General features: G+C 41.3%; 1 protein-coding gene across 1 annotated transcript; it reads right to left on the bottom strand.

Moving 5' to 3' along the window:
- Positions 1-14,979: 14,979 nt before the first annotated feature.
- Positions 14,980-26,475, bottom strand: LOC310854158 (adrenodoxin-like). Its single transcript, XM_083758689.1, has 4 exons — positions 25,696-26,475; positions 17,021-17,142; positions 16,613-16,742; positions 14,980-15,580 (listed from the first exon to the last, which is right to left on the bottom strand). Exons 1-4 carry the CDS (start codon positions 25,971-25,973, stop codon positions 15,472-15,474), a joined length of 639 nt encoding a protein of 212 aa, XP_083614815.1. The 5' UTR covers positions 25,974-26,475; the 3' UTR covers positions 14,980-15,471.
- Positions 26,476-27,370: the final 895 nt, after the last annotated feature.

Genomic DNA, 27,370 nt, shown 5'->3' with positions numbered 1-27,370 from the left:
GGCTCAATAGATAAAAACTAGGCTTCATAAACCAAACGTCATAGGTTCAAACCTCAAAGAAAACCAATACTCAACCAAAAGGTCAAACAAAAACAAAAACCAAAAGAAAAAAAAAAAAGCAAACAAAACAGCTGAAATAAAGTGTCATAAAAAAACTCAAATATCTCAATAAAAACTAAAAATAAACTGGTTCAATCAAATTAATGTGAAAAGTACAAAAATCACTTTGCTTAATATGTACATTTCTTAAGCTCCGCCCCCAGGAGGCAGGCTCATAAAGAAAATCCCGCCCCAGAGGCGGGTTCCCAAAAAAGATCCTCCCCCTCCCACCGGAGCCAAAAGAGGGCGTGAGGAGGGAGGCGGCCTGCCTCGGCACTTTGGCCTTAAAAAGCCAGAAAATGAAGGTTTGCTCTGAGCAAGATTCAAACCCACCACCTTCAGCTTGGGAGACCTATGCTTTCCTCTTGCGCCACTAGGCATTTCACACTAATAAGAATTTGGAGGTTGTATTTAAGGTTGAAGGCAGAGGTGACAGGTCAAGGGATGAAAATCCTTTTCAGACACCTCTACCCCTTGCCAGAATGATTGAATCTAAAGGTGATGATCAGGGTTCATGACGACTCAACTGAGATTTAGGTTATTGTTTAAAACCATCTGTGGGAACATTTTTACTCTGTTTCCCACATTTACTCTTTCATTGAGCAAACAAGATGTTTAGTTTGCCATAATGTAATTACATTGCATACCAGTTATTGTCATCTCTTACTCTTAGTCTTAGTTTTAGATGACCAAAACTTTTGCACTTTTAATCAACCAGAAATATAATTGTTTTGTTTAATACATTAATTTTGCTGTTCTCACTCCAGACTTTATTTAAACAATTAAGTTGGATATAAAGTTTTCAACTAGTTTCTCAAACAGTGCTGTGACCACAGCACTTCTTTGATAAGCTGAATAAAAAATAAACTACTTTAAAGTGAGAACAAATGCACTATAGCCTGTTTATCAAAACCTAAAGTGTTTGCGATTAGTATATATTTTTTTTACACTTACACATTTTTGTTAAAGAACATTTGCTGTTCTCACTTTAGACTGTTAAACGTCTTTAAAGTTTTCAACTCAAACAGTGCTGTTATGACCACAGCTCATCTTAGAATAGCTTATTTAATTTAAAAAGAAATACCACTTTATACACTCATGGCATGCAGCATGTCAATCAAATCAATTATAGGCTGAGCTCCATACAAAACAACAACAATTTGGGGTAAGAACAGGACTATGGAAATTGTATACATGTGACCATGGCAGAGTAAGAACAGCTCAGTAAATTCAACTTGATGGTATTCCATCTTGGGAATCCATTAAAAGTGCTAAGGTGACCACACTGTTGATGTGTTCCACAATGGCAAGAGTAGACAAGCCTATAAGTAGAACTCTGTTAGAACCACAATGGCTAGAGTAGACAAGTCTATAAGTAGAACTCTGTTAGAACCACAATATGAAGGTACAGATAAGGCAACATTTCTGCACATTTGGTCATCAACACTGATGTGTAGAGAAGGGAGGCCTGCGAAACATACATTAGGACCACCAAGCAATTACAAGCAGTTTCCTACTTTGCTCAGTTAGTGAAAGACCAAACAGGAAAGCTAGCATGGCCACCAGGCTTTATAGGGGAGGGGCTAATCAGTGACTACTTACACCTGGGTAATTGGGGGCATGGAGACAGAACTCTGCACCATCTCACATGCCTTTGTGGCATAAACATAAAGACAAGGATTTATAAACCGAAAGTTTTAGGTTAAAAATTTGTCAATATAAAAACTGAAACAACAAATCAAACTAAACATGTCAAATAACAAAACAAAAGAAATATGCAGAAAACAAAAATCATCAACCAAAACAATCCAAATGCCTAACCAAAAAACCTAAATGCTTTTCAAAGCAAACTTATATCATACAACCTCTAATCATTCGGGTTAATTATGACAACAAATGAGATTTAGCTTGGAACTACTTTATTCTGTACTCACATTTAATATTTCAATGAGCAGTGTTTAGTGACCTTCATAATGTCACTAAAATGCATCTGTGCTTGAAACAAACATTTCTGAGCCTGCATGTTCTCAATCAACCTAATTACATCCTGCTCTTTCTGGAGTTGTCATGTGACCGGCTGTGATTTTGGACTTTATTTGAACCTAAACCAACCACAGAAATACAATTCAATGTACAGCATAAATAACAAATACAGTGATGACATTTTTCCAATTATTATCTTGTCTTGCATCTTTGTCCAATCTTTCACTGTAGAGCATGCAATAGCATCAATTCTGCATGAGCTATGGTGGTGCAATGGTTAAAATGCAGGCCTTGCAAACAGAAGGTTCTGGGTTCAAGTTGAGCACGGGCATTTTCCTCTTTGCATCTTTATCCAATCTTTCACTGTAGAGTGTGCAATAGCATCAACTCTGCATCAGTCATGGTGGTGCACTGGTTAAGACACTGGCCCTTCAACCAGAAGGTTCCTGGTTCAAATACAGCATGGGCATTTTTCCAATTATTATCTTGTCTTGCATCTTTGGCCAATATTTCACTGTAGAGCATGCAATAGCATAATTTCCGCATGAGCTATGGTGGTGCAATGGTTAGAATTCAGACCTTGCAAAGAGAAGGTTCTGGGTTCAAGTCCAGCACAGGCATTTTCCTCTTTGCATCTTTATCCAATCTTTCACTGTAGTGTGTACAATAGCATCAACTCTGCATGAGTCATGGTGGTGCACTGGTTAAGACACTGGCCCTTCAACCAGAAGGTTCCTGGTTCAAATACAGCATGGGCATTTTTCCAATTATTATCTTGTCTTGCATCTTTGTCCAATATTTCACTGTAGAGCATGCAATAGCATCAATTCTGCATGAGCTATGGTGGTGCAATGGTTAAAGTTCAGACCATGCAAACAGAAGGTTCTGGGTTCAAGTCCAGCACGGGCATTTTCCTCTTTGCATCTTTATCCAATCTTTCACTGTAGAGTGTGCAATAGCATCAACTCGGCATGAGTCATGGTGGTGCATTGGTTAAGACACTGGCCTTGCAACCAGAAGGTTCCTGGTTCAAATACAGTGATGACCTTTTTCCAAGTTTGTACTCTTAGTCTTGTACCTGTATCTCTAACCTTACAGTGCGCAAAAGAACAGGTTAAGTATGAACCACTGTGGTACAGTGGTTAAGATAAGACCACAATAAGACCGTTACACAAAGACTGTGAGTTCAAACCTCACAGATGAAAAAGAAAACTCCTTGGCACGGAGGCAGTGGAAAATCGAAAGATGGGGAGTGGCAGAAATGAAAGAGAGAGTTCGAAGATGGTTGAAGGGACCACCTGGAGCGATGTGAGGAGGTCGAGGTGTCCGAGATGCGAGGAGGCCGAGTGTCCGAGATGTGAGGAGGCTGAGGTGTCCGAGATGCGAGGAGGCTGAGGTGTCCAAGATGCGAGGAGGCTGAGGTGTCCAAGATGCGAGGAGGCCGAGTGTCCGAGATGCGAGGAGGCCGAGTGTCCGAGATGCGAGGAGGCCGAGTGTCCGAGATGAGAGGAGGCCGAGTGTCCGAGATGAGAGGAGGCCGAGATGCGAGGAGGCCGAGAGTCTGAGATGTGAGGAGGCCGAGTGTCCGAGATGCGAGGTGGCCGAGATGAGAGGAGGCCGAGAGTCTGAGATGTGAGGAGGCCGAGTGTCCGAGATGCGAGGTGGCCGAGTGTCCGAGATGAGAGGAGGCCGAGATGCGAGGAGGCCGAGAGTCCGAGATGCGAGGAGGCCGAGTGTCTGAGATGAAAGGAGGCACAGAGTTGAATAAGAAAACAGGTAAAAAGCTTTTTAAATATTTTTTTTAATTAAAATTTAAGCCCCTCCCTCTAAAACTTGAGGAATGCGGGCTAAAAACACCCTTATGAACCAAAAAACTAAAATTGCTACAGCCAGGATTCAAACCCCCAACCTTCTGCACATGAATCCTGTGCTTTACCTTAATGCCACCAGGCCTTTCACATTAAATACACATTATCGGTCATATTTGAGGTTGAAGGAAAAGCTCAAGTCAAAAGATACAAATATTCAATATTTAAGTATTATAGCATATTTGTGGTGTTAAATGTGATGTTTTTCATCATATTTAAGAAATTACATTATTAGTTTTAGACCATCTAACACATTAGCTGTTTATTTGTATTTATTTCCTTTTACATTTAAGTCTTTACATTAAAATAAGCTGAGCCACATCAACTGCATTCTGTTTAACAGATTTTAGACAGCACTCTGCCTGTTTGATCTGAAATGTACATTGAATTGATTCCAACCACTTTCGTTTCATGTAATAGGACACTAGGGGCTATATCTTGCCCATACCCTTATCTCTAAACATATCTAGAAGTTCAGAACGTGTTGCTGTTTATCGGCTAAAGTTAAATTATTTGAAAAGGTTTTTCAAAATAGTAAAACAAAAAGGCAAATACGTTTAGGGATAAGGGGTAAGGTGTGGCACAAGATAGGGCCCCTAGTATCCCATGAAAACATCCTGTAATATAATACTGTAAAAAACACTTATGTTGTCGAAAACCATGAAAAGATGGGTTTTGATTTCAAAACATCTTTATTGACACAAATGCATAACGATTTCCATTGTGCGTGCGTGCGTGCGTCCGTTCGGAGGAGAGCAGATATAATTATAACAGAAAAACTAAATCAAAAATACATTTATTAGGCCTAATACAATTTCCAATTAACCATACAACTAAAATAACAATTGTATAGAACCAGTTTTTAATCCTGAATAGTGTCGTTTTGTGGTGTTAGTGTCTTGTCCTTTGCACTCAGGCAGGGTGTTTTGGGTGATGTTGGGGTACATTCTTGTGGGGTTACATTCTTACCCTCTGGTAACACTCCATAGCAGGTGGAGTTCTCTGCATCAGGATCCTGATCCACTCCCTCATCAATGGATCCACTGAGGTCAAACACAAAGGTCATAGGTCACAAAGCGAAGCACACAGTTATATTTATAAACCATTCATTTCAACAGTAGAATAATGATACATAGCTATAGACCGATTCCGTAGCGGTTTCATGGTCGCAGCCTACGTATTTCCTGTAGGCGGACTCGACGTAGCTGCGGGGATAAAACCCTCACCACAGTGAACGGCAGAGTGACTGATGTTAGTTTGCCTCAAACTTTACTCCTTTACCTGCTTTTTTACTAACACTAACATTACAAAGATGCCCAGAACATCGAGATTAACCTGTGTAGTTTATGGCTGCTCCAACAGTAGTGGCAACATAAAAAATAAAATAAAACGGAATGTCTAATATCCACCGCGGTGGCTGAGACCAGAGCCATTGAGTAATGGTTGAGACGAAGCAGGGAAAGATACATATCGACAGTCTTACCCAATACCAAATCTTTCTGTTTTATGAACACAAGGCTGCTGTATTTTATACCTCATACTAAGCATTTAAAGTATGAGGTATAAAGTACACTGGTGTTATGTATCTTTCACTGCTTCGTCTCAACCATTACTCAATGGCTCTGGTCTCAGCCACCGCGGTGGATATTAGACATTCCGTTTTATTTTATTTTTTATGTTGCCACTACTGTTGGAGCAGCCATAAACTACACAGGTTCATCTCGATGTTCTGGGCATCTTTGTAATGTTAGTGTTAGTAAAAAAGCAGGTAAAGGAGTAAAGTTTGAGGCAAACTAACATCAGTCACTCTGCCGTTCACTGTAGTGGAAGAGGTGCGCCTGGTGAGGGTTTTATCCCCGCAGCTATGTCGAGTCCGCCTACAGGAAATACGTAGGCTGCGACCATGAGACCAGCTACGGAATCGGTCTATAGACAGAGCAGACAGAGCGGTCACACAGGGCCCTGGGGATTGTGGGAAATTTAGCGCCCACCTGTGGTATGTTGGGTCAAGAGCACCCTTTGTGAGTGATCCAGAATATGCCTGTATTCAAGTATGCCTGTGTTCAAAGAAGTTAACAACTCGCATCCAATTATAATCAGTGTTTTGCTGCCATTTGACACAATGATTACAGACCAATAGCACTCTCATCTGGTATCATGAAAGCTCTGGAAAAGGAAAAAAGTATGGTTCATCAATCATCTCAACAATGCCATATTTAATTCACAGGATCCATTTCACTTTGCTCTCTCTGTGTTCTCTCTATCTGTGGTGTTGATGAAATGTCTGTACAGCACTTTGGTACGATGGAAATTGATTTTAAATGTGCTTTATAAATAAAGGTGATTTGATTTGCTTATAAGCAAGGTCGCAGTACAGAGGATGCAGTTGTCACACTGGTTCACCTCATCTCCAAACATCTCGACAAACCAAAATCCTATGCTAGAGGACTTGCTAGAGGACACAATACAGCCAGACTTGCTCCTCACTAAATTGGTTCAGCTACACATTAATCCTTTTGTTATTCAGTTTTATCACACTATAAAACTATAGCCCACACCATGGGCTATAGCCCATCGTCTCGGAGTGATTTTCGTCTTTTTTCAAATCCTCAAAAATGATGAAAAACGGCATGCTATAGTTAACCATTAACCATTAACCACTAACCATCCCTATTCTGGTGGGAACATTTGCTGAAAATACAATCTACAAACTCACAATGGATAAACCTCTGGATTATAGATAGAAAAATAACAACAATGTACAGAGTGGAACTAATTGATTGATCCATTTTCTTTATGCTTCCAAGGAATCCCAGCCCATATTGACTTACAGGACACTTCATTAACATTTTGTAACATTCAGGGGTCATCCTCAAAAATGATTAAAAACGGCATGCTATAGTATGCCGTCCGATATGGGCTATAGGCCATGGTGAAAAACAAGGATTTGAAAAAAGACGAAAATCGCTCCGAGACCATGGGCCCATCGTCTCGGAGTGATTTTCGTCTTTTTTTCAAATCCTCAAAAACTATGAAAAACGGCATGCTATAGTATGCTGTCCAATATGGGCTGTAGCCCATGGTCAAAAATGGTGAAAAACGGCATGCTATAGTATGCCGTCCGAGACCATGGGCGGTGTGATTTTCATATTTTTTTCAAATCCTCAAAAATGATGAAAAACGGCATGCTGTCCGATATGGGCTATAGCCCATGGTCAAAAATGAAAAACGAGGATTTGAAAATTGCCATGCTGGCTTGTGGTGGACATTTTTGTCAAAATTCTATTTTTGCCACTGACAAATGAGCGGACAATAATATTACCAGAAATACAAAGAGCTGTAACTCTGAGTGTGCACAAATGGAACATTTGTACACACTCAGATGTATGGGGGTCCTTGAAAATAACACGTTAGAGAACCACTGTCCTAGTCTGGACTCATAATGTGCCATACATAGTGTCGTAGTAAATCAGTATCAAACATATTCAGAAGAAAGAAATCCTGGAGACTGACATTCACTAATTGGGTCTTAAGATCAAAATAAGAACACAAAATAAGACACATTTGTCCACATTAACATGAATCCAACACAACTGTCAAACAAGTCTGTGGAGCCATCTATGAAATCTATGCAGAAGTTTTGCTAAATTGTTCGTTAAATACCAGGTAACCAATGAACCTGTCCAAGTAGCATGATATGTAAATTACACTGTTAACATAATCCATTAATTATGTGGCTAGGCCCCCCAATGCATGGCTTTTGAAGATCACGTCATGTGGCAGCCAAGTGTTTGTTTAGAGCACTTATGACATAAATCATTTGCCAGCCAAGTCTATGGACTTTAATGCTCGTTTAGAGCATTTAGGACTTACGTACATCGTTTGCCAACAGTGATATCCTGCATGGGGGAGAGAAGCTCAGTCTCGTCTTGGTTCAGCTTGAGGTGGTGAGAAGACATCAACTGTCAGCGATGCGCCGCTCAACCTGAGTGGCAGAGGAGTGGAGAGAGAAAAACAGTTGAGTGTTTACAACTGTTACAATCAACCAATAGGAAGAATCAGATCTTAGATCAGCGTCACCTTTTTCCTTTGGGACATTGGATTGGAATACATAAATTACAACTCTGTTTAGCTTTAAGGCTTTGTAAACAAACATGGCAAATTACTTACAAAGAAATGAATCATGAAGAAATAATCAAGTTATTATGGTCAAAATAGGCCATATTTAATCATTTTATATTCAAAATTAAGAATTAAAAAATTCGTGGAAATAGCCGATCAACAACACGTCACATTGCGATGCATTGTGAGCCTGTACTGTACTGTAGATCAACCACTTCCTCCATTTTTTTAATATATAAAAAAAATAATCAACCTTGAAACGATTATGATGGCGATTACAGTATATGCACGCCTACTGTAGGTGACAGCAGACTGCTGGGCGAGTGGTGGTGCTTTTATATGGAGATCTAAGGGGTGGCAGCGGGGGCAGTGTCTTGAGTGTACAGGGTTTGATGAGGGCCCAGTTAGGGCCTGGCCTTAATTTTCGGGCCTGATGAGAACTCTAGTGTGGTAGCGGGGGCAGTGTCTTGAGTTTACAGGGTTTGATGAGGGCCCAGGTAGGGCTGGACCTTAATTTTCGGGCCTGTTGACAACTCCAGTTTTTCGCCGGCTGCCGGGCACGGCTGCACTATTAACATTGGGGCAGGCCCGTCTAGAGTTTAAATGGACAGGTATCAGTCAAAAGGGAGACATCGAAGAGGCAGGATGGATGGGGAAGGATCAACATATGGAATGTCAGAACAGGTCATTTAAGGGTTTGAGGTCAGATGTAGAGTTGCTGGCCAATATTGATGACATCAGGGATCTCCATTATGGTACAAAAAAAAGTGCATTCATATAGCACCTTTATCCAAGGCGCTTTACATAGATTGTGCAATGAGCATCAATTCACCCATTCACACATACACATCCATACACCAATGGCGGAAGAAACCATGCAAGGCACCAACCAGCACATCAGGAGCAATTAGGGGTTCAGTGTCTTGCTCAAGGACACTTCGACACCAACTCTGGGGGAGCCCTGGTTCGAACAGGCAACCTTGCGATTACCATCCAGCCCCTCGACCCCTGAGCCACCGCCGCCCGCATCCCATATAGAGCGTCGCAGTCCCGCCCCCTTTCATGACGACGACAGGCCCAGGAAATAATTCCCCGTGCATTTCCCCCCTTGGACATTTTAAAAAGTATTAATTTAAAGATCTGTAAGCCTCGAACAAAGCCAACTCGGATCGTGACAAACAAAAACAATATTTTGGGCCGAACAAATAATTACAAAAAAAAGGTGTTGTAACCTGCCATTTTTTCTTCTCTTTCTTTCTTTCCTGGGGTGACCAACCAACCAACTAACTGACGGGAAATGCACAATTTCATAGTAAATGCGACATACAGTCGCAATAACAATAATAATAATAACAACGAATGTACCGGTAATATTGTAACTTTGTAAGATAATATAATATAACAATGTCATATTAAAACTACCTACTGGTACTCATACTGGTGCTCACACATACATAGGTGGGTGGGTTAACGTCACATACATACCTGTAGGTGAACGTCACGGACATTGCTGGTTGTAGGAGTGGTTGCACCACTCAAAAAAAAAACTTAAAAAAACCTTAAGGCATGTACTGTATACACACAAGCTGAGAGAAGTTTTCCCAAGAGGAAAGTTGGCAGTGAAAACATAATGAACTATTTCTTCATCCTACCTGGACTGTCAGTCAACTATTGGGAATTATTTACAAATAGAAACTAATTTGTCAAGCCAGATATTATCGCTGACAGGCCAGTACTGGCCCACGGGTCCAATACTTTAGCTCCATGTCCATGTCATTACACTTCTCAGATATTACACTTCTCAGATAGCATCCATACTCACTCAGAAACTTGTAGAAATGTCTCTCACACTCTCTTCTCCTCCAGCCTAGTGTGTTAGTTGACATCTTGTTGTTATTCATGTCAGCTGGTTAGGCTAGAAATATAAAAGGTAAAAACCATCTCAAAATACACAAACATACTGACATATCCACACTGATATTAATCCCTGGCTCTTCATTTGGTGACAACATTTACCAGATTATTTATACTCATCTCTGTTTTCACCTGTTTCTCCCACTCTGACTGTCTTTCTAGTTCCTTCCTGCTTTTTAGCCCCACCCCATCTCTATAGGTTGACGAGTGTTGATTGACACCTGGATGTCCAATGACATTGGTTCCATGAGCTTGTTATAAATGTAACATACAGTATATATCTGACCAAGTAGCTGCATGTCTGCTCCTTAGTGGGCCAACTGCTTAAATGGTAAATGGTGCATTTATATAGTGCTTTTATCCAAAGCGCTTTACAAAGATTGTGCATTACATTCACACAATACAGATTTCAAGCCCACTAGGCAGAGATAAGAAGGGGAGCAGAGACGTGCAGTTCCAGTTTAAAGTAATATATATTGTTTTATTGATAAAATTATGGCAGAATTAAATGAGAAATGACTTGAATTGACTGTAAGAAGAGGGTAGGGTTAGACAATGTATTTATTTAATTATGTCTAATGTCTATTTTATTAGGATCTAAAAAGGCAATAGCCTAATATCTTAAAACTACCAGTAGCCACCAGGGGGTGCCTGGGTGTCCTTGCTGACAGGAGGAAGGCAGGGAGTGAAAGGTCACCGCCACCAAAAGAGTGCACACTTCACCTCAGAGCACAAGCTCAGTCAAGCACTGCAATAAAAGAGAATACAATTATACACACATCACTGATTTCACATTAAACAAATACCATGCACTATAGTTAAAACCAACCACCTGTCGGGACTATAGCACCCTTAGCTACTGGCACTATAACCAAAGACAGAGCCCAATAAACTGTTATATTCCAACCCTGTTCATTTCACACAATTTATAGTGGTTTGCACAACACAAAACCAAATAACCAAAATAATGAGGACAAAAACAGCATCAGCAAGGCAAACCAGGGCTTCGCCTAACAAACTATAAAAATATATAATGAATAGCTTGACACTCAATGCAAAATGGTGCAATGGTGCCTGCCATGCAACTATTATTAAGTATGTGTTGCGGATTTCACCCTGTGTTTCTGCCATTGCATGGCAGGCACCCAGAATAAACAACCACTGACTGCAGCTCTTGTGGCACAGAAGAAGCATGGAAGATAACCAAGTACAAATACTTCACCTTGTAGAATTTAGATGGAGTAAACATTTTCTAACCACCGATATCAAACTTAAGAAGTTAAGACCCTTGAGCATACAAACACACACCCTGTCATTCTGACTGGCTGCTGCTGCTGTGACACCTGAATCCCTGCATGGTATCTCTGCATTTCTTTGAGCCGATGCGAACGAAAATAAAAGCCTGGGTCCGAGGCTATCTGCATGGAGATTAAATGGTGTTTGTTGATAATAAGCAGCACGTGCACGGTACATAGAATAAAAATAAATGCACCCCAGTCAGAACCGTGTCTGTATCTAGGCTGTGGTCAGAAACTAAAAACCAGGTTTACTAACATAAACATCAAATCGAATAACACCCTCATCACTGATAAGCTTGATGTAGCCAACCACCTGAACATCTTCTTTACAAACATTGCAACAAAGCTGGTTAGCAAACTGCCCTCCCACTCTGGGCGTTTTGGTGTAGAGCACATCAAAGCCTTCTACAAAAACCTTGGTGTTTGTAAAGATGATTTCAAAATGGCAATGGTAACAACCGAGGAGGTACTTAAAAAACTGAGTGCCCTACAACCCCACAAGGCCACTGGCCATGACAATATCCCCTCCAAATTTCTCAGAGACTCAGCTTTTTCCATAGCTCCAGTCATCACCCACATAGTTAACCTCTCCATCAAACAGGGACAGGTCCCCCAAGATTTTAAACTGGCCAAAGTAACCCCCTTGTTCAAAAAAGGGAGTAAATTAGAACCCGGCAACTACCGCCCTATTTCTATTCTAAGCTCCATCTCGAAAGTGATGGAAAAAATAGTCTATGAACAGGTTGAAAAGTATCTTGCCACTAATAAATTGCTGTACGAGTTCCAATCTGGTTTCAGAACATCCCACTCCACTGACACATGCCTCCTCTATTTGAGCGACCACATCAAACACGAGGTGGACGCTGGAAAATACTGCGGCATGGTCATGCTGGACCTCCAAAAGGCTTTTGACACCGTGAACCACTCCATACTGGTTAACAAGCTTAAAGCTATTGGTTTTGATAGCACATCAGTGAGCTGGATGCAATCCTACCTGGAGGGGAGAGAACAGATGGTGGAGGTGAACGGAACACTGTCCCCTCCCCTCCCAGTGAGCTGTGGCGTCCCACAAGGAAGCATACTAGGGCCTTTACTGTTCCTAATATATGTTAACGACATGACTTCAGCTTGTGACTGCAACTTGTTCCTGTTCGCAGATGACTCAGCACTGCTGGTCTCGGACAGGAACAAACTGCAGGTTGAAAAGACCCTCAGCTCTGAACTCGGTAGAATCTGCACCTGGCTCGCTGATAACAAACTATCCTTACACCTGGGAAAAACTGAATCCATCCTCTTCGGATCAAATAGTAATCTCAGCAAGGCAGATGGCTTCTTGGTTAGAGTGGGTGACAATATTATCACACGAAAAGATCAAATTACCTACCTAGGTTCCATCCTGGAGGCCAATCTTTCCGGTGATAAGATGGCCACCAACGTAATCAAAAAAGTCAATCAAAGAACAAGATTCCTTTACAGGATCTCCTCACTGGTCAGCAAAAACACCTTGAAGACCTTAACAGGAGCCCTCGTACAAGGTTTCTTTGACTATGCATCCACCTCTTGGTACCACAGCACCTCAAAGGCCCTTAAAACAAGGCTCCAGACCTCCCAAAACAAACTGGTCAGGCTCCTACTTGGCCTCACCCCCCGAACCCACCTCACCCCTGCCCACTTTGACAGGCTGGGATGGCTTAGGGTCGACGACAGAGTACAGCATCTTGCAATGGGTCTGGTCCACAAGATTCGATACACCACCAAGATACCCATGTACCTGTCTAAATACTTCCTTAGTGTAAACGAAGTCCACACCCACAACACCAGAGGGAGTACAACAAACCATGTACAACCCAGATTCGGCACAAACAAGGGACTAAATTCTTTTCGCTCCTATGCCACCAAAATGTGGAACGCCCTACCAACAGTCATTAAGACATGTGAATCCCTTGACTCCTTCAAAACCGCTCTCAAAGGGCACCTACGGATGGCTGCAATTCGAAACTGGCCTCTGTAAAATCTGAATCCCCCCCCACCCCATTTTCCCTCACTGTATATTGTATCTTTTCCCTTTTTGCTTCCCATATGATGAATTTAGCTACATAGAAATGTCTATTTGTATGTCTCTAAATGTTTGTATGTCTTTAAATGTTTTGATGAATTGAACAATGTGGACCCTGTTGTAAACAAGTGTAATGCTTAATTGGGTCGTCCACTCACAGTTGACAGTCTTTGTATTGAGTTTGTGCTTAAAATGTACTGTAAATTCTACAAACTGTTAATAAATATTTCAATCAATCAATCAATCTTTAATTTATGGTCGGTATCGCCCTCAAGTGGACCAAAGCAGCAACACCTCACAAGCAACACAAAATAAATGACAAATTGTGGTCTAGTGCTGTCTCTCAGATTCCTTCTTTGAGTCTCAGGCTGTCCATATTTAATTAAGAGACTAACATAGACAAGAATAGTTAAAAAACACTAGGAGACAATTGTTGCACATTAAGAGTTCACTTGAGACAGAAGTCACAAGTGAGACAGAAAGCTGAACCAAACAAGAGTATTATTGTGTGACTGTGTGCTTGGTAAGTACAATCACATCAAGACAAAACAAATATTTGATACATTGAGGATTTAATAAAACAAATCAGCTTATATACTTACATAAAATAAAATACAATTGAGATGAAATTGACAACAGGACAAGTCATAAGACATTATTAAAATCAATATATTACTACCCATTATTGGGTAATGATATGGAAAAGTTACATTTGGGTCCTGACAGTTTTGAACCATTGGTTAATCTTCACAACTAATAAATCTATTGACGGACTATGGATGTGACCAAGTCATAATATATGTATCCACTGTGGATATATTTTCATAATTATGATCGTGGCTAGAGAATCTATAGTAAGCCATTAGTATGTAGCTTTTGTTTGTCCGTTTTGTTATTGTTCAAACATGATGAATGGAAGTTCTGACATTTAGTTGCTGCAAACTAAATATTGGAAAATGCAGACTGGGAGCCAAATTCCTCGCATTATGATCCAGCAGATAAATAATACAGGATGTTATCGACATTCTACAGCATCCTTTAAGTAAGTTTGACAGGCAACAGGCAAGGATTAAAACGCACAACAGGAGTTTTTGGCCATTAAGTTCTTGTGATTCCTGCCTTGACAGGAGTTAATAAGTCAGACTTCTTGTGTCCTGCACTATATTCTACAGAATATTAGTATGTGGTACATTACAGTTATGGTGGGAGTAATATTGTAGGAGAGTCCCTTATAGTATAGAAGTTAACCACCTTCATCTCAATAAAGGCCTCGAAGGTATCAGAAGCACCTTTGACCAGACACAGGATATGCTCGTAATTCCGATGGCGCATTAGACCGACAACGTGGCTTCGCATGTGGTTGGGGTTAGTAATGGGCAGTCAGACCAACGCGCCATCGGCATATAATGGCGCTGTCCCCATAAACAACACACTAGTACACGAATTGTCGACACAGACAGGTCATGCTTGGTGAAGTTAAAATGAACATTCTGAAGTGTGAAAATGTGACCATAGTCGATAAACCATGTTTTTTTTTTTTTTATATATATCTATCTATATATATATATATATAAAAAAATAATCAGTGACTATCTTAGTTTCTTGTGAAGAAGTTTTGTTCTGTAGGTGATGTATCTTAAAGAAATCGCCATTTCCATTCATCCAAAGAGGCGTGGATCATCAGCACACAGTCTGTAGTGGTTTCACCACTGAACACCACATTGTGATTTGATTTGTGTGGCTTTATTCATACACTGAACACATACAGTAGTAACTTATTTATAGCTAAACAATGGTCAGCGAGGCTGTCATTGTTGTTGTTTTTTAGGGTAAGGTCAATTGGGAGTGCTGTCCTGTATTCTTTAGTCCTAACTCCTAAGATACAGTAAGAAGTTGTCAAATAATAACTATGCGTTTCCTGACACTGTAGTTTAAGAAATACACAAGGAAATTAAAGCCATCCCACTCCCAATATTGAGAACTGGATATACAAGTAAAGGGGGCAGCCTATGAAAAGCGAGAGTTGCCGCAGTGACTTAAGTGCATTCCCTCCAGGATTCAGCTTTAACTGACAATGACCAAACTCTCCTTAATTGTGCATATTTATTTCTAGCCATTCCGGGTTGCCGAGTTAAGAAGATCCGTCTCCACTCTGTCTGATGTCTGCGACGCTCTCCGGCACTCTGGCCACCATGCCCTCCATAGACTTGGTCAGACAGATCTGGCAACCCAAACGTGACCTACCAGAAAAGGGAAGGAGTTTATCTTCAAAATAAAGCAACACTGAACGGAGAGAGAGATTGTGGAAAAATAAAGGAAAGGAATAACACAGAATGGAGTAAGTGGACATGCATTTCTGGTTGGGGATGCGCTATTGCGTTAATGAAGTGATGTGATTACATCTTCGTTCCCCACTGTGATTAACAGATTAAAAGGTATTTGCACATAGGACATGTTTTCGTGTGTATTGCAGATACAAAAGGTCACGCGAAACATCCTTGCACAGTGATTGCGATGCGTATTATTTATATTCGTAGCAATGTTTTCACAGAATGAAATGGAGCGGTGAGGATGATCCCCCGATCCGATCATTATTTTGAAAAAAGTTTTTTTGTTTTTCTTTTAACAGCACCAGCACTAAGTACACCTTACATTGAAGAGTATTTGAGGTTAACCTTTACACGGTTCCGGTTGTCCGCTCATAGACTGCGTGTGGAAATGGGAAGATGGAGTACCATACCACCTGAGCAGCGTATTTGTCAATGTGAGACAGGTATACAAAACGAACAGCACAGTGTCCCCTCACACAAGACATCAGAGTGAAATATGGACATGAGTGTATTGATTTGAGCTCACTCTGTGTGTGTGTGTGTGTGTGTGTGTGTGTGTGTGTGTGTACTAACAGAGGAACTTTGTGTATGCTACTGTACATTCCTGCCTGGTACATTTGGAGCAGTAGAATGCTCCAAAAGACATTTTATATGGACGCAATATTCAGCGGCAGTGTGCAAACGTGATTGACATTATGTGAGGTCAATTATTTTTTTCTGTGCTAAACATTCGCTCCGATATACTGTACGTCCCGAACAGGCTGTGTTCAAACACCTTAAGTATTTCTAATCTGATTACCTCCATAGTATCGTCTACTATACTCTAACCAGCACAATGTGTGACTACTTTACTGTAGCTGGGAGACCACTCTGATAAATCTGCATGGTCTTTTTTCTAAATTGGAATAACCTTAAAACCTGTGTGTGCGTGCGTCTGCTTACGTGTCAGTGAGACCATAGGCGAGGTCCAACATATCCATCTCTTCGTCTGTCACCGGCCCCAGCTGTTTATACACCTCCTCATCAAAGACCAGGTGACACGTAGAGCAGGCCAATGTCCCCTCACACGCACCTACACACACACACACACACACACACACACACACACGTTAATATGCAATACAGAGTAGAGATAATATATTTTATGCTGCATTCACATGAAAACCTGCTGGACGGCACGGAACGGTAAAATGTCCACTTAAATGAGTTCCGGTTTTCCGTCTACGGCTTGCCTGATTCCATGTGAATGCAGCATAAGTGACGCTTTGATTGCTGTGTGTGTATATGTGTGTGTGTGTATGTATATATATATATATATATATATGTATGTGTATGTGTGTGTGCACATACCAAAGCCATCAAAGTCTAGGTCTTGTTCTATGACAATGTCAAGTAACGATTCACCAGGAGATCCTTTCACTGTGATCTTCTCTCCATCTCTGTTTATAAAATTCACCGTCACTTTGTTAGACCTGAAAAACACACAGAGAGAGACAGAGATATTTCAACAAGAGGAAGGAAGGCACTGGAGCAACTCAGACAGTTTAAGCCCTTTTAATTAATTAGGTTGCAGGTAAAAAATGACAACGTTCTGATGTATCTGTCACATCTTCGTCAGGTCATAGCCCGAGGGGCTAGTACACACATGGTACAGGGGCAGGCCCTTCAATTAACCAATGTCACACAGCCGGCAATAATTGATTCATACTTATTTTTCCTGTGGAGCACTCAAATAAAGAGAATAAAAGGTCTACATTTTAGATTATAGATAAACAATACAAGACAAATATGAGAAAGATAAGACAGATAACAGTACAAAAGTTTATAAGACGTCTGTGAAGTTCAAGTACACATTTCTAGTTTAAGTACATTTGATATATGTTTTGGACATTTTTAAAATATAATAAAAAACGTGTGTAAGGCAGAAGACCAAACATATGTTGTGGACGACAAGAGCAAGCCAGCAGCAGAGGTGTGGTAGTTCAACAAGTCAGTCCCCCAAACCAAACAAGCCAAAAGAAACTGCAGTCTTTCTATTCCTGAAAAGTTGCAATGTGATAATGGAAGCTATCGTTCTCATGGTAATACAAATCTAAATATAGAAATAAATAAAAAATCTTGTTTAAAAAAGAAAATCTGCCTAATGATATCACTGGACTTTAGCATGGTAATCACATATAAATGGGTGAGACAGTGTAGTGCCTCAAGTAACTATAGGATCCTAGGTAAACCAAGGACCTACACTGTACAGTTTAGAGACTGATGGTACGTTTTTAATTTATTTTAATAAATTTAGACCCTAAACATAAAACAGCTAGATAAAGTGCCCCTCGGGGCACAGGTCTCCACCAGGGCAGGTCAGGTTATGGCCTCCTGGTGGCGCATTTCTTCTTACGCCTTGGATGGCAATCCAATATATATATATATATATATATATATATATATATATATATATATTTATTGACACTGCTTAACCATTTTGACCAGCATTGCAAGCTTGACCAGGATCCTAACCTAGTAACCGTTGCTAACGTGGTATTGGCCAACAACGGGCTTGGGTGGGACTTAGCGACAGGCTAATTGGATGATTTGAGGCATTTTGTTCCAAAAATGTGTTTTGCAAAAATCCACCTGTTGGTGGTGCTATAACAGGCCAATGTAAAAAGGATGGGATATATTCCTCAGTCCAGTAGGAAAGTTAAAGTTTTCACGAAAATTGCACGCTGCGTTCATGATTTGAGGCTTTTTGTTCAAAACGGGCCAATCCTGCCAACTTTGAAAGCCAATGTTAGCCAATTAGGATGGAATATGAAACCAAACCAACGTAACAATACATGAGAACTGATCATGGTAGCCATATCTTGCTCAATCGGTAGCATCATAGCATGATGGTTCATCCCTGCAGGGGGGCGGTTTTGGATAACAATAAATAAACTTGGTTTCACTTTAATTAAAAGCCACAGTGCTTTGAATAGAGAGAACAGCTGGTTCTCTGCATGAATACGTATATTAGTCTGCAGTATGTTCGTTATCATACGTTGCAGGTGAACGTATTCACTGCCAGTCAATTCTGGGAACCCATCAGCAAGAAAGGAAACTTTTCCCCTCTTTTAATTGAACTATTGAGTCTGAATCTGTCTTGAGAGATAACAGTCTTGGAGATTAACCATAGAGCATATCAGCTTTTATTAAGTCTCATGAAATATATGCTGGTGTGAAGCTAACTATCCCATTTCTGCAACAAAGTAATTTGACCGTGTAGTAGAATATATCCTGGCCATATTTCTACATGCTGAAAAGCTTAAAAGATGAATAGGAAATCGACGTATTTCTTGAATAGTTTGGGTTAGTGCGTTGCTCAGGTCAGAAAATGTATTATGCGACTGTCCCGATTTGAATTTGTTGGTCCCTACAGTAACAGTATACATAGTATGACACAGCAGTTCTTTGCACCACAGTTCAATGGTCAATCCTCCTGGCACGACATACAAACTGTGTGGTTCAGCAAACATTCCTATGGCGTTCTCCTGTGGGACATAGCCAAGGATGAACATACTTCAACTACTTAGCTTTTACCAGCTGCGGCGGTAAAAGCTGCTGCCTTGATTTATCAAATTGGCTTAGTGGCCTTGTGGTTAGAATATCCACCCTGAGACTGGGAGGTTAGGGTTCACTTCAATTACTAGCAGACGTATACCAAAGACTATTAAATAAATAAAACTATTAAAAAAAATGGTACCAATACATGCCTCCCAACACCAAACGTTGGAATGGGGTAACTTGGCCCTGCGACACATTACTCCTAATAATAATAACTTTATTTGTATAGTTTAGTGATTTAAAAACAAACAAGTTGTTAACTTTAAAATCAATTCTGAACACAACTGGTAACCAGCGCAGTGAGGCAAGAACAGGAGTAATGTGATCAAATCTCCTGGTCTTAACATCATGTCCAGGGGGTGTACTTCTACATCAAGCTGCCTCACTCACGCTACAGAAACAGATAAGACATCATTTACTCATTGTTGATTGAAAACCATGTGTATTTTATCCACTAAGTGTAATTTCCCTTTGCAAAGAATTATATAAAACATGGCCCTACAACCTACACCATTTTCCCATACATCAGGGTTTGTCCAAAGTGCGGCCCGCGGGCCAAATGCGGCCCTGGGACAAATTTTATATGGCCTGCAGCTTCATAACTGAATAGAGGGTATGCGCATGGATAAAGTGAGTGGCAAAGTGTTTGTCAGATTTGAGGGGCATCGGTGGCCTAAAGCATGGGTTTTCAACAGGTGGTCCGTGGACCACTGGTGGTCCGTGAAGGTGTTGCATGTGGTCCCTGACCATGCATTTAGTAATGTAGGAAAGTGAAGATTCGTATTTGAATTTATTGTTGCGAATGCATTGAGCCACTTACTATGAGACCCTGCTGCTCATGTCTGTGTATGTGTGTGTGTGTCTGTCCCGCTGTGACACCACCCGCCCGCCACCAGAGGGCGCAGCTGTAGCACACACACACACACAGGGCGCAGCTGTAGCACACACACACACACGCACACACACACACACACACACACACACACACACACACACACACACACACACACACACGAGCTGCGTTCGCTTCCCGCGTTTGCGCGTCTTACTTGTATTGACCACAAGTTGAGAAACAATGCAGTAAATAATCTGGTGACAATGATGACGCATCGATGTTGTCAGTTACTGGGAAGACGGATGTCAAGAACTTCCACAGAAAAGTGAGTTAGAATCTCAAGCGAAACCGTACCGGCTTGCCTGGTTGAGTCACCATTATAAGGAAATGTGCCCATAATGAATTGCAAGTCTCTGCTTACTGAGTCATAGAATAAGTTACAATGAACAGCAACATGAGTTTAATATGGAAGGTTAATTTCTTTCCCCCACACCACGACCATATCCCCCCTCCCAACACAACAATGGTCCCCAGGTTGATTTTCAGTCAGGGTGGTCGTCCCACCCCAGGTTGATTCTCAGTCAGGGTGGTGGTCCCCAGGTTGATTCTCAGTCAGGGTGGTGGTCCCTGGTTCATACTCAGTTGAAAACCCCTGGCCTAAAGATTAGAGAGGACGTTTTGCCGATTTGATTATATCCCACTGACAGGAAACATCTGGGTGTGAACACCACAGACATGCACAAAACCGCTCAACAGGCAGCGACTGACTCGCCTACCTAGTAATTCATTCTCAATGAGATGCGTGCATTTATTTTGGACGTGCGGAGAAGTTGAGGGACGACACATAACACATTAAACACAAGCATATTTACCCTCGTGAGCAGACCTGTCATTGATCCAGGTGTGTGTGTGTGTGTGTGTGTGTGTGTGTGTGTGTGTGTGTGTGGGGTGTTGCTGAAAATGAGCGCCTGTGCTCAGCTACTACCAACTACCCTGGGTAAATAAAGAACTAAAAAGAAAAATCACGTCATGCCATTCAACTTTGATTTAATTTTGTCAAATCTAAAAGCGAGAACTGTTTTTTTCTAGATAATGCTTGTTTTGGACACTGTGGATAGTGTCAGGGCCAGCCTGCCTCCACTGACGTCAGTCCACGTGAACAGTGTCAGCCAGGTTAAGGGCAGCTAGCGGCAGAGCTACAAACAACACACAAGTGTTGAGGAGCTGAGTAGCAAACCAGCAGTGGTGGAAAAAGTACTCGCTCAAGTAAAAGTATCAATACTGCCAAAACACAACTAAAAGTCCGGAGTTCAAAATGTACTTGAGTAAAAGTACAAAAGTATTGGTATTAAAATGTACTTAAAAGTACCAAAAGTGGAAAGTACTCATTGTGCAGAATGTCCCATTTCAAGTTTTCAAATGTATAACAATCATTTGTAAATAGCATATCTACAAGCTCACAATGTGCTCACAGTGTTCTTGTAGAACCGCCATTTTCAAATGGCCGAAATGTGTATAGGGCATGCATGTATAATTTGTAATAATAATAAAAATGTACAAAGTAACTTTGTACATACCATACCATCTTTATTTATATAGCACATTTTAAAACAACAACGTTGTACCAAAGTGCTTTACAGTAAAACATTAAAAAACATAAAAAAAGTAAAAAACACAACTTCATTGAAAAACCACAAAACAACCACAAACAACATGCACAGTGTCACATTAAACATCGAAACATCTCATACTGTGCTTGCCAAGGAATAAAGGTAAGTCTTGAGGCGTGACTTAAACACCTGGAGGGTGGGGGCTTGTCTTGTGTGCAGAGGCAGCTCATTCCAGAGCTTGGGGGCTGCCACTGCAAAAGCTCGGTAACCTCTGAGCTTCAGCCTGGTTTTAGGCACCACCAGGAGAAGCTGGTCAGAAGACCTGAGTGTCCGTGTCGGAGAATAGGGTTTCAGCAGTTCAGATAAATAAATGGGTGCCAACTGCCAAACCATTTAGACACTTAAAGACAAAGAGCAATACTTTGAAGTCAATCCTGTATCGCACAGGAAGCCAGTGGAGGGAGGCTAGTACAGGGCTGATGTGGTCTCGCTTACGTGTGCCTGTAACTGCTGTAAGTAACCTAGCAGCTGCGTTCTGGACTAGCTGTAATCGAGAGATGGAAACCTGGTTTACTACAATATACATTACAGCATTACAGTAGTCTAGGAGGGATGTCATGAAAGCATGAATTACAGTTTCGAACACAGAGCGGGATAGACAAGACTTAACCTTAGATAGCCTCCTAAGCTGGAAGAAGCTCTTTCTTACTACCTCATTTATCTGTTTGTCCATCTTTAGGTCAGAGTCGATTTTGAAACCTAGATTGGTGGCAGTTGGCTTCAAGAAGGGCTCAAGGGGGCCTAAAACACCAGGAGGGGACACATGTGCTTGTGTGGGCCCAAACACCATAACTTCAGTTTTGCTGTCATTGAAGTTTAGGAAGTTTAAAGCCAGCCATGCTTTTACATCCTCGAGGCAAGCAAGGAGTGGTTTTAAAGAGTCAGGATTGTTACACTTTAGAGGCAAATAGATTTGGCTGTCATCAGCGTAACAATGGAAAGAAACACAGTGTTTTCGAAAAATAGATCCTAGGGAGAGCAGATACAACATGAACAGAATTGGTCCAAGAATAGAGCCATGTGGCACTCCACAATGGAGGGATGCTGTGGTGGATGTGGCATCCCCTAGGGTGACACGGAAACGTCTCCCTGACAAGTAAGATCTAAAAAACTCTAGTGCTGGCCCTTTAATGCCAACCCAGTGCTCCAAACGAGAGAGCAAGATACTGTAATCTACAGTGTCAAATGCCACGGTAAGATCCAAGAGCACCAGAATCAGAGAGTCACCAGAGTCTGTAGCCAAAAATATGTCATTGAAGATTCTTAACAGTGCAGTCTCTGTGCTGTGGAGAGCTTTGTACCCGGACTGGAACACTTCCAGAATGCCATGTGTGTTCAAATGGGGCATCAGTTGGGCCAGGGCACATTTTTCCAAAACTTTGGAATTAAATGGGAGCTTGGAAATAGAAAATTGCTGTTTTTTTTTTGTTTTTTTTTTATATTTTTTGTCCCACGATTTTGTAACCCATTTTTCACCCCCTGTGTCAATCATCCTGTGATGTGATCCTGGGCTCTACACACCCCAGGGAGAGCAACGGACTTAACTCATGCTTCCTTCATGCTTGAGTGTCCAAGTTGCTCCTTTACACCTGACAGGGGGGAGTTTCCCTGGTTGGACGTAGCGCGTGGAAGGAACACGTTATTCCAACCAGTTCCTTTCCCCTCCATCAGGCGTCCCGGCTGGCCAGGGGGAGGCAATTTATGATCAATAGGAGATCTGGCCCAGTAGCCTCACTGCTTTCTTTAGCCAGACGAGGGGGAAGGACGTCTAAGGGGGAGCCAGTTGGTTTTATTTGGGAAATTATTTCCTGTAGCTGAATAAGGGATACAGGCTCAAAATGGCTCAAAATGGTGGGGCAGGTGACAGCAGTAGAAGGGTCATGTGTCGGAGTAGGGATGCTAGCCCTGATGTTGGCCACTTTGTCAATAAAGAACTGTAAAAAGAGCTCACATTTTTCAGGGGAAGCATCAAGACAGATAGGCTGGGGGACGTCAAGTATATCATTTATAGTTTTAAATAAAACCTGAGGTTTGTGACAGTTAGTTACAATGATATCTGAAAAGTATTTAATCTTTTCAGTTTTGACACTTTGCTGGTATTTTCGCCAGCTATCACGCAAAATGTCAAATGACACCGTTAGCCTATCCTTTTTCCACTGACGTTCAGCTCGCCTGCATTCTTTTCGGACCTTCCGTGTGCTGTCATTCAACCAGGGCTCAGTTTTAGGTTTAGGGCGCCTAGTTACATGATGAAGACCTTGTTGGTTGAAACATGTTGGCAGTTGCCTTTTTAATTTAATAAAAGGCGTTCCTCATTTTAACTTTGAGTGCCCGGATCCTCTCTTTTTATCTACCGGTATGTCTTGATCCCGCTTTTGATCTGTGTGAGCACCTTTTTATCATTATCACGTTTTGCTATCTCCGTTGAGCACCTGGTTAGTTCCTCTTTTTCTCTAACTAGTAACTAAAGTAAAGTAACTAAAGTAGTGTAGTAAAAGTAGAATATTTGCCTCTGAAACGTAGTGGAGTAGGAGTATTTTGACATACTCAAGTAAAGTACAAATATCTCAAAATTGCACTTAAGTAATGTACTTAGTTACACACCAGTGGAATCATTCATTGCACAACAGTGTGTTTGGCCATGAGAAAGACCAGCCTTGGACAAAGGAAGCATGAACTGATGGATGGCATGGCTCTGGCCTTAACCCATAAAGACCTGAGACCAGATTCTACAAAATGTCTTCTAAATCATGAGTTTTCTTAAAATCCTATGATTCTATATCAGTGGTTCTCAAACTATTTCATGTCAAGGACCCCCAGAATTATCTGTATTTGGCCGCGGATTCCCATCTGAAAATATGTTGTTCCAGGGACCCCCACCCCCCAGAAGGAAATATTTGAGTTAAAAACGTTCACTGTGAAAGAATATATATTCAAAGATTTGCACACACACTATTTTTCAAAAATAGCAGATGTGCAAGCTCTGAGCTTGCACATATGCTATTTATCAACAGCTAAAGTTTAAAATAAGGTTAAAGTTATGAGGTGACAGATGCTTGGACTGTTTGGACACCCCTGGTTTAGAAAAAGAATCACCTGCACTTTTTATGAAAAACAAGCTCGGCAGATTGAAAGAGGATAATTCAAGCTTGGACTACAGCTGCGATGTTGGTGAGTTTAACGTCATTTAAGACAAGCAGATCACAAACCAAATGGGATGAGTGGGATGATGGAGGGTGTTGGGATGATGGAGGGTATTGCAACTCTAGATTCATCCCATTATAAAAAAATCTAGAGTTGCAAATTGCGGCTACTGCAAGCTGTGCCCTAGTTTTGTTTTCCTTTTAACTGTGTTTTTGTATCAACTGTTTTTAACCTGTACGGCGACCTTGAGGCTTGAGTGCCTTGAAAGGCGCCTTATAAATGAAATGTATTATTATCATTATTATAATGGATGACAGACATACTGTAGTATAGGCAAAACACAACCTATATTATAGTTAGACATGACATTTAAGAAACTTCCAACATTAATATTAACTTCCTTTCCAAGTACATCTTTAAATAATTGTTTTAACATGGTTTTGATTGATTGGATACTGTTGGCCTTGAAACAAGAGTTCAAGACAAATATATGTAAAAGTCTCACACTCTATAAAATACATCTGTGATAGTCTTGTTAATCTATGGGGTTATACTGTATTAGTCAAAAAATGTAAACAGCACGTACTGTACGTGCACAGTCAGACATTCAACCTATAAAAGGATAACACACAAAAACATCCTGGTTTCAATAAACCCGTAGCCCCTCTCGGGACCTTTGGTTAACTTTTCTGTATTTGGGAGTTGGGACATCGGTCCCACATACAGAAAAGGGTACCGAAAGGGGCTAAAACTAAACTCTAAATTCCTCTCCTTACCTAAGGGGCTGCGTGCTGGTGGCGAAGCCCCTCTGAAGCTGGGACTGGGTGCTGCTGCTGGGGTTCTGGGTGCTGCTGCTGGGGTTCTGGGTGCTGCTGCTGGGGTTGAGGCAGCCCCTCTGAAGCTGGGTGCTGCTGCTGGGGTTGAGGCAGCCCCTCTGAAGGTGGGTGCTGAAGCCTCTAAGACACCCGGACGCCGCAGTGCTCTTCGCCGCTGTCCGTAACCAACTTTCTCGCACCAGCAGGAGTCGTCTGGTGGCCGCCGTCACCAAAGCCATTTTGCGAAACAGAACAAGTGCAGTTGAATGGCCACACAAAACAAAACGAGCAACACTAGTAAAGGTGCAGCTAGGTTGAACGTGTGTTTAGTGTGAGTGACACAGTCCAACTCTGAACTTGGTACTGGTGGTGGCTAGCTAGCTGCTTTTAGCTTCTTCCACGGACCACTCAGTCACTACAGGCTGTCAAGAAGAGTCACTTTCATTGCATAACAACATGCGCGGCCGCGTTCACCTGCTTACTGTTACTCGGGCAAACAAACAACACAAATAGCACGTCCGAACAAGTAAACAACACGCCGATCGCGAGCTAGCTCACTGGAACAACAATAAACAAAGTTAAAGCGTTTAGAAACTACAGGTGGGATGTTATGATTGTCCAAGTTAGTTCCTGAATGGATAAACTATAGCCTCGCGTCATAGATATATGCCTCGCGTCACCTTCACCCAACGGCGTCACCACCAGTGGGTTTTTTTGGCGAATCTTAGAGCAGTGTCTGTTTCGCAAGTCTAAGCTAGCAAATATAATACTTCCGGTGGACGATCTCTTCAAAATAAGAGTATCCTCTAGACTAGCGTAAACCCACTTGTGGTGCAGCTACAGCAAAGCAAAAGGTAAATATAATAAGTTGAGGGTGGCATATAATGATGCTCTCAGAATCCTCAGTGCTGAGGCTCCCGAAGTGCCAGTCATCTATTTGTAAACAGTGGTGTTCCTACTCTGGATGCTGCTCTCAGGAATCTAATGTACAGTTTTATGATGAGGTTGAATGACAAAAATCAAACGAAATCATAATGACTTTGGCTTTGACTTTGCTCCCAAGAAGAGCAGAATCAGGTACTCCTCTTGTTTCTGGAAACACTGGAGAGAGTGTCTGTATGTAGATTTTTGTGTTTTTGTTGCTGTTTTTTTTTTTCCTGTTGTTTTGTCCCCTGTATAATGTATTGTTGATTGTTATGGACCATGTACTGTAGTCTGAAATAAAGATTGATTGAATCCATTGAAAAACTGTTTATTTGCACACAAAAAAACATCTAAACGATTAAAACACCTTTAAACGATGCTCTTCTTTGTAAAAACATAAAATCAATAATAACTTTAGAATATGTCTAAATGGATAAATGCTGTTCACTGGAGTGCGTGACCTTTACAAATTGGTTGTTTATTTGCATGGCTCAGAAAATAAGTAACAAACTAACATGAGAACGTTATGGAGTTGTTGGAGGAGGAGGATGAGGAGGAGGAGAAGGTTCACGTCTTGAACGTGGAAGATAATGCAGATTGTATTCTGATCTGATGATGTGCCAAACTGCTGCTGGCTGCTGTAATGTTAATATATAGACCTATGTCTTCTATATTGTGTTCTGAAGGTCGGGCTGCTGACTGCCACTAGTGT

This window comes from Protomyctophum parallelum (assembly GCF_964188405.1).
Source record: "Protomyctophum parallelum genome assembly, chromosome: 23".
NCBI lineage: Eukaryota > Metazoa > Chordata > Actinopteri > Myctophiformes > Myctophidae > Protomyctophum > Protomyctophum parallelum.
This window is presented reverse-complemented; position numbering and strand designations above follow the sequence as displayed.

What these genes read in the sequence shown, in the direction of transcription:
- LOC310854158 (XM_083758689.1), bottom strand. Translation starts at nt 25,973, where the DNA reads ATGGCTTTGGTGACGGCGGCCACCAGACGACTCCTGCTGGTGCGAGAA. An exon ending in ACCAGCACGCAGCCCCTTAG is followed by an intron (nt 17,143 to 25,695) that starts GTAAGGAGAGGA and finishes TGTGTTTTTCAG; the next exon opens with GTCTAACAAAGTGACGGTGA. An exon ending in GCCTATGGTCTCACTGACAC is followed by an intron (nt 15,581 to 16,612) that starts GTAAGCAGACGC and finishes CTTTTCTGGTAG; the next exon opens with GTCACGTTTGGGTTGCCAGA.